The sequence below is a fragment of the Pogona vitticeps genome, chromosome 6 (assembly GCF_051106095.1).
Source record: "Pogona vitticeps strain Pit_001003342236 chromosome 6, PviZW2.1, whole genome shotgun sequence".
Taxonomy (NCBI): domain Eukaryota; kingdom Metazoa; phylum Chordata; class Lepidosauria; order Squamata; family Agamidae; genus Pogona; species Pogona vitticeps.
The window spans coordinates 110,107,671-110,120,168 of record NC_135788.1 but is presented as its reverse complement, the minus strand read 5'-3'; the positions used below and the strand labels follow the sequence as shown (position 1 = coordinate 110,120,168).

The window sequence follows — 12,498 nt, the reverse complement described above, 5'->3', positions numbered from 1 at the left end:
CACTGAGTTATGATTCCCTGAATCCCAGTCCCATATATAACTGGTGGAAGTCTATCAAGATAAAGTCAATATTTAATAACTACTTGTGAACATTCCTTACCTTCATTCTTTTTAAAGCTCTCTGGGCAAAAAAGGTTCAACTTTTGGGCCAGAACAACCCTGTATGTAACACACACGCCATACTTTGTAGACTCTGTTTTTGCAAGCCTTTAAAACCTATTAAGAACAAGGAGTTTTGTGGCACCTTGAAAGATTGAAGTTTATTTGACATAAGCTTTAGTGACCTCTGTCATAGTTCAGATGCTACAAAAACGTGTGCAAAGAAGCCTTAAAGGTGCCACAAAATTCTTTTGGTTTTTTATCTTTTTGCAGTAAACTAACATGGCTAAGATCGGTACCTCATGTGGTGTGGTGGGCAAAATGATGAACTAGGGCTCAGACGATCTGGGTTCAAATCCTCACTTAACCATGGAAACTCAACAGAGGGGGTGCAACTGATAACACCACTCCTTAAATATCTTATTTATCCTGAAAGCCCTATTAGGGTTGCTATAAGTAGTTCTGACCCAACTCCAAGAAGTGAATTTAAAAGAGTTTAGTCTGTTTGATCTGGTATAAGAAAAAATAAAGCATTGTAACACTATTGAGAGCAACATGTTTATTTCAGTGTGAGTTTTTGTGGATTACGGTCCATTTCCTCAGACACATAAAATGAAACAGTGAGCCATGTTGTACATTCATGTGCAAGCTTTTGGGGACCCGGTGAAAGTAACAAGCACAAAAAAGGAAATGTCCAAGTGACAATAACATGATTATCACCAGTAACGAATGCTATGCAAATAACAAAATAATCTGATTTAATTAATCATCCGACCTAAGCTCTCAGGAAGGTGCATATTTTTGCACACTTTAAACCATTGTGATACTCAATGTAGTGTGGCAGACAAAGTGACGGACTAGAACCGGAGTTCGAATTCCTGCTTGGCCATGGAAATTCATGAGAGCGTGGAATTAATAAATCCACTCTTCAAATAACTCATTTGCCCTTAAAGTATCGCTATAAGTCGGTTCCGACTTGACAGCACATAAGCATCCAACAATCCACTGTAATCTACCAAAGCTTATGAAATAAATCCCCTAGTCCTTAAAAGATCTGCAGTATTTTGCTTGCTATGTGTAATAAAAACAAGAATGTGAATTGCCGAGCAGGTCCATATTTTCCACAGCAATTACAGACAGCCGGCAGTCATCTCGAAATGCAGTGGCCAAGCTTCTAATGTCCTGTGAGTCCCAAAGGAAATACCTGCCCAGCCATGATGAATACAAAACAACAGCCCGCCCCCAACGCAGCCGCACCTCCACTCCAAATGGCAGCTCTTGTCTGAAGACCTTGGAACGTCCCGCTGTTTTTTTTGGGCGAGAACCCCGAACGCCATTGGCTGAAGCAGGACGCGCCAGCTCATTGGCCCGTGGCGCCTCGGAAGGCGAGGCCGTGCCTGTTACGAGAGCTCGCTTCTGATTGGCTGGTATTTCGAAGACTGGCACTCGGTGATCAAAGAGGTGAGTCTAATCGAAAGTGGTGGGAGACATACGGGGGGGGTTATCGGTGGGAAGGTGGCGAGTGGGTTACACGGGGCCCATTTCGCAGACCGGCGAATGGAAACGTGTCAGGGTGCTTGGAGTCGCCATTTTGCACTGGCATTGATCGTGTGAAGTGGCTGGAGACTAACTGCAGTGGCTTCTCTACTGTTCTTGCCGCCCCTCCTCCCAGTTTGGGGAAACCCCCCCCTCCGCTTCAATGGCAATGGCAAAGTATGCCAGGATGCGCTTAAAAAGCAAGTTGAGAAGATCAGTCCTTCCACCTCGGTGAAGCACGTGTATGTTTACTAAGCAATTTGTGTGCAAAAAAAGAAAAGAAAAAAAGCAATAGAGCAAGGATCCAAACTGCAATAAGGAGAACTGATGGTGACTCCTTTAAAACCAGCTTCAGTAGGCATGCAAAATTACAAGCTTGGGAGAAGGAAAAAAGGGCCTTTGCTGTCAAGCAGGTGGACCTGCAAAGGCCCCTTCCAAATCAAGCATCTTAATGTACAGTACCAGCTGATATTTTTCTTGTCATCAATGTTCACTTTGTCCTTAATACAGTGCTTCTCCCTACTTCTGTGGCTTTTCAGTCCTTTTTATCGCTCCTTTAAGCACTGTTTATTACTAATATGATAGCTCAGTGATTTAGGTACGGTATCGGGTTGCCCAGCCAGAAGTTGGGAGTTCAGTTGCCCACTATGCCTCATTGACAGGAGCTGGACTCAATGATCCATAAGGTCTTTTCCATCTCTGCAGTTCTAAGATTATTATTATTCATATCACTTTGTAATGGCCTGGATAGCTCCGTGGTTTAAGTAGCTGAGTTCGGTTCCCCACTGTGCCCCCCCCGGGAGAAGAGCCAGCCTGTGTGGCCTTGGGCGAGCTGCACGGTCCCAGGGCACCCCCAGAAGAAAGGAATCGGAAAGCAATTCTGAGTATTCTCTGCCTGGAAAACCCTGAAAATGGTTGCCGTGTGTCAGAACTGGGCAGTGGAGTTGAGTACTATGGTGTTACCTTTTAAGTTGATGTCCACAGTGTGACCAGATGCTTTCAGTTAGCACTTGCCCACCCCAAAGGTGGATTTTTACAGAGAAGTGGGTTTTTTTAAAAGAGGCTTAGAGGCACAGCCCAGTAATCACTTTACTCCCCTTGGTGCTAAGTGACAAAAAGAGTTGGTGAAAAAAATCCTTTGCCTGGAAGATGCTTTTTAATGTACGAGGCTGAGAGATGATTTGCAAGGGGCGAGGTTGCCCTCCAGATATTGTTGAATTCCCGTCAGTTCTCGTCGTTGATTAGACTTCCTCGGAATGATGAGAGTTGAATCCCAAGAACATCTGAAGGGCCAGCAGTTGCCCACCCTGGCCTATGCGGACCCATCTCTCCAGCCCCACCAGCTGCCATCTAGACTGAGGTTTCCTTTTAAGCAGTTGCCATAGTGCAGGTATAGAGCTGAGATGTTTTGAGCAGTAAGAACTCTATAGCGGCCCTTGCAGTGCCTCTCAGGCTTCCCTTCTGAATCTAACTGCAATCTGCATAGTATCTAGGAAACAAATGGAAATAAATGTTCCAATGACTGGTATCCAGTATTGTTACAAGCTATCTCTTTTGTAATGCAAAGTATTCGAGGGTGGTTTTCTGTTGAATGAGTGATTTAGACCCATTCCGTTTACAAAAAAACCCCGACTGTCCATTATTCATATAGACTTAGTCCAATGGTCTGCATTTTTTCGTGTGTGCATGTGTGTTAGCAATGAAAACTGTCATGATGAACGTCTGCATTTCCAAAGTCACCACAGACATCCAGCCTAGAGTAAGCCACTGCCCTGCGTAGAAAAGAAATTCCACTCCCTGTAAAAACTGGGTGGCTTTGCCCTTTCTGTTATCAGCAGAGGGCGCCCTTCTCCCACTTGCTCCAGTTTGCAAAGCAGTTACAGTAAATTACAAGGCTGAGATTTTGGACATGGCTAATTTATGAAGCGAATTGGCTGGCCTTCAGTGACCTACTTTCTCTTAACCTTTAGCTATGAAAATGTGAAAAAGTAGCTTTGGGGATTATGGTTGATAGAATCCCCTAGCCAGCATGAACACTAGGACGTGTTGGCGGGCTGATTTTAGAACCTATAGTTGAAATAAAATAAAGAAAAACAAAATAAAAACTGAAAACTATCCAATTCTGCTAATACCTCTGAATCAGAAGCCTCCCCTTTACTGTTTCATTTGGAAATGATCAGGTTTTTAATGTTTCAGTGGCAACAGTTTACTTCTCAGCGGACACAACCTAAAGGTGAATGTACTTTAATTTTGTTTTTAAATCCCTATATTCAGAAGATCCAATAGCAATCTGTTCTGATATTTCTTTTTGCTGTCTGTATTTTGCTTCAGCTTGGAAATGTCAGTGACACGGCTTGGGAAGGTGGCTCCCCAAACCAGTATCCTATTCCTTTGTGACATGCAAGAAAAATTCAGGCCCAACATCAGCTACTTCCCACAGATTGTCTCTGTGGCAGCCCGGATGCTGAAGGTAAAATGTGCAGGGTGGTTGTTGACAGGTTCATTTGCCTGGAGAAGTAGATGAGGGAAATTGAGAGGTCAGACAAGGAAAGATATTCCATGAATTAGTCATTATTGATTCCTAAAAAGGGGAGGGGTGGAAAGGTGTTCTAGATCAACCTTCCCCAAGCTGATGCCTGGACTAAGAACCCCATCGTCCCCATCCAGTAGGGTTCTGCTGGTTGGGGATAACAGGAGTTCTACTGCACCGTATCAAGAAGGCATCAAATTGGTGAACACCTTTCTAGGCCATTAAAGCTAGTTCCAGAATCGCTCTAGGTGTTGCTAGAGTAACGGTCCTTCTTGTCACAGGTATTACCCAATATGTGCTGTATGGTTTTCATGCATCTATTGGCTTCACTGTTAGAAGTTGATTGTGCTACTAAGCAGACACTTTTAGTATGTGCTCCAGAAATCTGCAGTCTCAGAAACCCAGTAGGGTAGATAAAATGAAGGTATGGTACTGCTAGCAATAACATCTTTATTATATATAAATCCTAAAATAACTGCAAAGCTGCTGCTGTAGAGCTTTTGATGTCCCCCAGTAAAAAAAATGTTGAATTTATCCACTTGCAATTTCCCAAGTGGACACATGGGATCAGCGTAATATCAGCTTCTGGAACTCTTTGAGGCCTGTATCCTGTTAGGTATTCTGTTTTATTCATGAGCCCAGCTCCAGATGCAGAAACTGCTGCAGCAAGAATAACAAGTTGCTTGTTCTGTGCAACCAGGCACAAGACTGGCCCCTCATCAGACTGCTGTTGCAGCTTCCACAATTTGCATTGCATGCAACTTAAATATTGAACAGGACGCATGATCAGAGCTTGGGGGAAAAGTGACATTTTTGAAGTGCCGTTCCCAGGATCGCTCAAAACAATACCTTTTCTGAACTTGGTTTTCCTTTTAAGGGAAGGCCCACTTCCTTTTACGGTGAACCCAGCAGCCCTGTTTATTCTGACCTCCGCAAGGCTTTTTCCTGTCCTCATACAGGTCGCCAAGGCTCTTGAGATCCGTACCGTAGTGACCGAACAGTACCCGAAGGGCCTGGGTCCAACCGTGCCAGAGCTGGGGGCAGAGGAGCTTCCCAAATATGCCAAGACCTGCTTCAGCATGCTCATCCCGGAGGTGGAGAAGGAGATGGCAGCCGTTCCCAACTTGAAATCTGTGCTTTTGTGTGGGATTGAGACACAGGCCTGCATTATGGTATGGTGCCAGCAACCTACCTCTGGGTGGGTGACCGTGAGCTGAGGCAGTGGTAGAGTTGGAGACCTGATACCACGATAGAGGGGGCTTTGGATTTGTCCAGGGCCTTGCTTAGTGCAGGTAACCCTAAGAGACAGGCCTAGTAGTACTTCAGAGAAGACCCACGGTATGTTTATCAGAAACTTTGGCTCTATTCATTTGGGAATCGATTAAAACCAAGGTTATTTTTCTCCAACGCGGTGATTAAATGAACACACTTAAAATAAGATTATTGTATGATTATAGTTTCCCCTGTCAAGTTCTCAATATAGTAAATAGTTTAACACTTCAGGACCCAGAAAACAAAGCATCTTGTTTTGTTTTCCCCCCCTTCAAATTGAGGGGGGGGAATGCAATGAAGATAATTGTGTTTCCCCTGTTTCAAATCCTGGAGGGAGAGCCCCCCCTCTTCATGAGAGTGCCAAATGACGTAGAAGAGTCTTCCCTTGCCACCTTGATACCCATGGGATCTATTGGACTATGATTCCCATCATCCCCAACCAGCCGCTGCTGACAGCCAGGGTAGAGAATACAGCATTCTGGGCATGAAGGCTGTGCAGTGGCCCCTTACACTTTGCCCTAAGTGAGATGCATTTTCCTCTTTTGGTGCAGAGCACAGCGCTGGACGTCATGGAGCGAGGTCTCGATGTTCACGTTGTGGCGGATGCCTGCTCTTCGCGCAGGTGATTTTGGGGGGGGGCGCTGTGGGAGAGGAAGAGACGGGGCGACATGGAGAGGCCTGTGCTCCGGAGCTTAGCCAGGCAGTTAGTTCTTCTGGACTACAACGCCTAGAAGCTGGGAGCTTAACACCGCTGGACGAAGCTCTTTGTATTCTAATCCCTCAAAGGCTGCATGTGTGTGTCTCTTCTTTCTTGCCTCCTCCTTGCAGTCAGGTGGACAGGATTGTGGCCCTCTCCCGGTTACGTCAGAGCGGGGCCTTCCTTACGACCAGTGAGGGTCTGATCCTGCAGTTGGTCAGGGATGCTGCTCACCCCCGTTTTCGAGAGGTAATCATTTGCTCGTTTGTTTTTAACCTGACTTTTCTCCTTAAGAAGGATCCAAGGGGGATCACATCATTAAAAGACAACATTTAAAGCTCAAAACAGTAAATATACAAATGCTAAAAGGATCAAACACATTCTACACTAAAAGACAGTAAACAAAATCAACACCAAAACCACATTCAAAGTAGTTAAGGCACAGTCATCTATTTTAAACTGAGGGAAGGCTTGCCTGAAGAGAATGACCTTCACTTGCTTTGCTCTCTCTGTCTTTCTCTCATACACACCCAAGCAGGCTTGATCTGGTTGGATTTTGGATGATAAATCGGGTCTGGCCCGGTTAACGTTTGGATGGGGGACCATCAGGTGTCTCAAGGAAGGCCTAGGGCAGAATCCTGCCATTGCTGGCAAGCTGATTTGTCCATCTGAGCCACATGGACCGAGAATCTTGACTGCATCTAACACAGCTATTTACATTCCTGTATACTCCTCACCCACATTTCTGTCACAGCCCAGCTTTTTTTCGGGCTGACATCCTCTAGATGTGTGGAATTATAATACTTGTCTGTCTGGGGATCGCTAGAAATTGTACTCATAGACACCAATAGGGCACCTGTCTGAGAAAACCCGTCATAATTGTTCACTCCCCAGTGGTCTCAACTACAGGTGAAGTACCAAAGCACGAAGCTATTACTTTTATGGATTACAGCTGGGGGATTCTTGGAACGGTAGTCCAGAAAAGTAATATTTACAAGCTCTAAAGTGTATGAAGATAACAGTACCCATGGTTACTTCATCCTCTGATCTGTTAAGTGCAGAGAGGCGGAAAAATATGAGTTGTTGGATAACAACTCCCAGCAGCCCCGGGCAGGTTATCCAGTGGTAAGGAATCATGGGACTTGTTGGCCAAGAATATCTGGGAGGCCACTGTCTTACTCCTTCTTTAGTGGTTGCAGTGAGTTCAGGGAAATCCCAGTTATACATTAAGAGTCCTTGGGATTATGCTTTTAATGTCAGGACAGGATTGTTACCACTCTCTCCTCTCCTTCTAGGTGTTCAGGTTGGTATCAGTTGACTCAGTTTTCCCCACTTTTTACAATTCTAGATGCTTTTGGATTATTTTCGTTGCATGTTTATGCATCCGGAGAATGCTGCTCTGGATAAATGCATTAGAAGATTCAGATGTAAATCATGGATTAATGATTTTATTTTTTTGCAACAACTAATGGGGTAGGATGGAGTGAGAAAGAAGCCCAAGGTCAGCAAATGAGCCTCACAGGTGAATGGGAATTTGAACCCAAGTCTTCATAATCTTAGTCTGACACTCCAGTCACAGGATGATTGAACAATAACTTGTGCAGTATATATCAGCAATCAGTTTATTAATCAGTTCTGCAATAAAATGTTGCAGCATAGTATATTTCTGTCCAGAGTTCCAGTCAACAACATTCTCTTCCATTTCCTGCCCCTGGGAGTCTTGTTTTGTGTCCAGTGAACATATTCAGTTGTCTTTGGATTGTTCTCTGGTGAGAGCGTGGGCACCTTCCCTTAATTTTCCCTCCACTATTGTTTCTAATTTTGCCAACCTCAAAATTTTCCTGTGCATATGGGCACCTCCTTCATCCTCCAAGCCCTCGTTTGTATAAAAGCACTACCCTCTTGACATACACTAGCTGAGTTTGCTCTTAGAGGGCGTGATTATTTCTGGCACAGGACAGAGTTCTTCCATAAATTCACTGTGATATGTGACTGGCTCACAAGAGATAACCTGTGGGGTTGGGCAGAAGCTTTCCAGAATTCCTTGCCCAAGTAGGACATGGGTTGAAGATCATGAATAACAACCCTGTTTACTGCACAGCTTGGAGAAGTTACCTTTCTGGACCAGAGTTCCCAGAATCTCCAGGGAATTCTGGGAGTTACATTACCACAAAGTAACTTTTATGATTTCTGACCTGCCTCAACCCAAAGAGCGCAGTTACTTAATTCCCAATTTAATATCTTGTCCAGTTCTCATGTAGCTAAATTCTGAAGGAAGGCTGAAGTATGTGTGGGGAAAACCCACCACCTCGAGGCAAAATCAGGCAAGGTGCTCACACTCCCACTGGAGAACAGTCCAGTGAGGACTGAATATGTTGACTGGAAACAAAATAAAAAGTCTCCAGGGACAAAAAAAGTGTGTGTGTGGGGGAGAGAGACTCCATTTTCGTTTCGCACATGTGCTCCTTGCTGGGCATAAGTGATCATATTAAAGTCATAAAAAGTGTACCCTCACTGTGGGTAGAAAGATGTTGTGGTAAGATAATGGTGGCTTTTAAATAATGCTAGAGTAATGCTTACATGAGAAAAAAGGGATCAATGCCTGCCTAAAAAAAAAAGACTTTATAGTCTATGTTTCCACTGGCAATAGGAAGACAATTAAATGCCTAGGGCGATCCAGGACAAGGATGAACATATGAAGCTGTATATATTTAAGGTTTATCGCCTTTTGGATGAGTAGAAACCCTTCAGATGTTCCCAGTCCTAGCTAAACTGTAACACCGACCCAGAAGTCCCAATTCTGTAACTAAAACCCTGTATCAAAGCATCTGTTCTCCCTCGGTGTGGTGATGGGGGGTAGACAGCAAAGGCCTGCCATATAGTGATCCTGATTCTGGAGGGGTGAGAATATGTCCCCCCCCCCCTTGATCTTGGAGAAGTTACCTTTTTTGGACCACAACTCTCCAGATTCCCTAGCCATCTTGGCCACAGAAGTTAAATAGCCCACAGAGGTCAGCTCTACGTATGCTCTGGTCCTTCACTTCCAGCTCACCATGAAAAGTTTCAAACAGGACTGAGGGCAGCCTGCAGGTGTTGCCTAATTTGGTATAGCTGTCAAACCCTGTTTCAAATTCAGTTCTTTGAGAGCCTGTGGGTCTCAAAAGAAATTACAGTGGGCCTGCCCTTAATAATAATCATGGGCCAAGTCAATTCTGACTTTCAGCAACCCTTTTTCAGGGTTATCTAGATAGAGAGTACTCATATGTGGTTTACTGATCCCTTCTTCAGGGGGTGCCCTGGGACTGTGCAGCTTGCCCAAGGCCACACAGGCTGGCTCTTCTCTCAGGAGACACAAAGGGGAATTGAACTCCCTCCAGTTCCACAACCAAACACAAACCTCCGAGCTATCCAGCCACTGGCTAGCCCTTAAAGGAAAGCTTTATTGGCAATGTCTTGAAGACAATTTCATCCTGTCCCTCCTCTCTCTGTCTTTTTCAGATCCAGAAATTAATTATGGACCCTGCCCCAGACAGTGGGCTTCTTCCTCTCCTGACAGGACCAAGCCCCCTTGTCAGCTAAGCTGACTATGCCACGAAAGGAGAACATCCACCTAATTTACAACAAATCCAGCCATTAAATTGGGCTCTTGCTGCCTACAGGGCAGAGAGAAACAGAATGAAGATTTGCTAAATTAATTTTCAAAGATAGGAATGATGGAGATTATCGGGAAAACATATATTAAATCTAGATGTAGGGGGTTTGCTGTGCTTATTCAGGGGGAATGAAAGTCACTTTGCAGATATAAGAGGGCATGGCTGTAGGTTCAAATCTACTGTTTCCCTCTCCTCTTGTGTTCTCATTTTGGAGAAGGAAGAATGGATTTCCAAGAGGTAGAAGAGAAGAGCTAAAAATAATACTGGGTTTTTCCCAAAAAATCCAATTTTCTTCCTGTTGTATCTGCCAATACACTTAATTTCTGTTTTTTGCACTTTAAAAAGGTATTACTCAGAATCCTGTTACTTCCATATGCCAACTTCACTCCTTTCGCATAAATTCCATTGGTGCATTGCCACAAAATAAGAAGTTGGGGTAGGCATTTATAGTTCCACATTTGTTATGTGTCTCAACATGTGACTGTGAATGCTTACGTTGACGTCTTAATTTTGAGAGATTTGCAGTTGAAATTTACACAGAAGGAGTTGCACCGGGTGCCTTTCCAGTTGAATACCAGCCATTACCATTTATGCAATCAGAGAAATGCCACCTTCTGCATATCAAATAAATGATGTTGAAATGTGTATATGCTTCATTCCATATTTATTGCACAAATCATTTGGATTGTGTTCTTTGGAATGTGTGCCCATGTGGAATTTGAAATTTATTTTGTACAACATACTGAGGAGTTAGGAAAAGAGCAAGAATAAGGTGGGGGTGATGAGTGATGATAAAAGGGCAAAGAACATCTTGAGGAGTGGAGAAATGCAGCTTACACAAAAGGCCTTCAACAGAAGCGAGCAACTTGTTGGCCTTCAGAGTTTGTTGGATTACAGTTCCCATATTCCTTCAGATTGGCAAGGATTGATGGGAGTTGCAGTCCAACAATATCTGGAAGGCCATGAGCTCCAGATAAAATGCCCCTGGATTTTCAAGGTATGTGAAATATTCTAACCTGAAGAACACCCCCTCTCAGCACTGCTTGCATAATTTCTCATTTTGCCCCACAAGCATCACTGCCAGCAATTGGGTTGATCTCAAAATTCTGTAATATTTGCCTTGGTTGTGCTGTTCTGTCTTATGCTGTGGGTGGCAAGCAAGGGCATGGATGTTTCTAAGCCCTAAAACGGCTCGTGGGTTTTAAACCAGCCACTGCAGCTGTTGCTTTTAACCACAGCTTGATGAACAAATATTAACCAGTGGTGGTTTCCTCTTTTCAGTAAGATGTTTAGTTCATTAGTTTCTGCACATGTAATAAAAGGCACAGGAATAAAATTACTTGTTTTTTAAAAAATTAGTTGGTAACTTACCTAACCAAATTACATTTATTTCTTTTTTGTTGCTCATTATTTGGGACTCAGATTGCCAGACCAAGCTTTGAGTGGGTTTGCAGACATTTAAAGCATTGGGTAGAAATGGGATGTTTCCCCCATGGCAGCAGTAGAAGAGGAAAAACTGCATCTGGTGAATATAAAAATAAAATCCAGAAGTGCATGACCTAAACCCTGTCAGGCACAAGCCTTTATAACATTGCCTAATGGTGAATCCAGAGCGAGCCTGCTTTAGTTCTGCACATTTTAATATTGTCAGTATGTGGACTAAATTGTTGCTGGGAGGGATGTGGGGCAGCTACTAAAAGCTATCTTTTCTGACCAGCCTATATTTTATATGCTATATTTACTTTATAGGGAGGCAAGCTAGCATCCAGGTTCGGAACCTGTGGATTCTTTACATTACACTAATAGGGTTTTCAAGGTATGTGAGATATTTAAAGAGTATTTTAATCAGTACCGACCAGCATCACCACCCCGAGTTTCCAAGGGTGAGCAGGGATTTGAACCCAGGATACTCGAATCCTAGACTGTCCCTGTTTCCATCGGCCACACTGGGCAGGGAAAGGATGATGGCCACCAACTCTGCCTCCTTTCCAATTTATTTGTCGCTGTCCCTTTAAGTACCAACTTTCTCCTCGTTCTGCGCCCTCATCAAAACACCAGCAACACGCGCCAGCCCACGTGTTCCCAAACCCGAACCGTCTCTCTCGTCCCCCTCCTGCCGCCTCTTCATTGGCCAAAAATGGGTCAGACTCCTCCCATTCCCTCCGCTCCCATTGGCCAAATCTAGGTCAGAGCCCCACCTGCCCCATGGCAGGCGCACATGACAGAACAAGAAGAGTGGCGGGGGACCGTGTTTGCAAATCTCACGCTGTCGAGCTGCCGATTGGCGGGGACGTGCATACTAAGTTCCGCCTACCCTAAGGCCTTCGGCTCCGCCCACTTGGAATGTTGCTGGAGGTGGGAGAGATTGAGGACAGCTGCGAAGTGGCAAAGGCGAAAATAATTAGAAGAGTTTTAGTAAATCTTTCATTGCTGTATAATTTAAATGCAATGGTTATTGGGCCCCGTATTTCGAGAGAATCTGCAAAGAAACATACTGTACAGGATCTATTTTTGGATTATTAATATTATAAGGGAAGAGGAAAAACGGGATTCCTAGAACTCGGATTTCATTGCAGGAAAGGCAGCGTCTTTCCCCATTAAAGATCCTGGGCGCGTTTTTCCAGACCCTTCAAGATCTGGCCGGAGCAAAAAGCCAAGCGATCTCCCTCTAAGTGCTTCGAGACCCTGCAGGTACCTTAGATAAACGATCC

The 12,498-nt window shown here is 44.3% G+C and overlaps 1 protein-coding gene across 2 annotated transcripts; it reads left to right on the top strand.

Moving 5' to 3' along the window:
- Positions 1-1,433: 1,433 nt before the first annotated feature.
- On the top strand, positions 1,434-10,432 carry ISOC2 (isochorismatase domain containing 2). Of its 2 annotated transcripts, XM_020798991.3 has the most exons (7): positions 1,490-1,560; positions 3,832-3,868; positions 3,967-4,105; positions 5,125-5,337; positions 5,989-6,059; positions 6,266-6,383; positions 9,633-10,432. In XM_020798991.3, the coding sequence occupies exons 3-7, from the start codon at positions 3,974-3,976 to the stop codon at positions 9,711-9,713; spliced, it is 615 nt and encodes a 204-aa protein (XP_020654650.3). In that variant the 5' UTR covers positions 1,490-1,560; positions 3,832-3,868; positions 3,967-3,973; the 3' UTR covers positions 9,714-10,432. The 2 variants fall into 2 exon arrangements, with proteins under 2 accessions (XP_020654649.3, XP_020654650.3); XM_020798990.3 differs by lacking the exon at positions 3,832-3,868 and having other exon boundaries at positions 1,434-1,560.
- Positions 10,433-12,498: the final 2,066 nt, after the last annotated feature.

Excerpts from the sequence above, each read along its gene's own strand:
- ISOC2 (XM_020798990.3), top strand. The coding sequence starts at position 3,974 with ATGTCAGTGACACGGCTTGGGAAGGTGGCTCCCCAAACCAGTATCCTA. Across the intron at positions 5,338-5,988 it reads AGACACAGGCCTGCATTATG|AGCACAGCGCTGGACGTCAT; the intron begins GTATGGTGCCAG and ends CTTTTGGTGCAG. Across the intron at positions 6,060-6,265 it reads GATGCCTGCTCTTCGCGCAG|TCAGGTGGACAGGATTGTGG; the intron begins GTGATTTTGGGG and ends TCCTCCTTGCAG.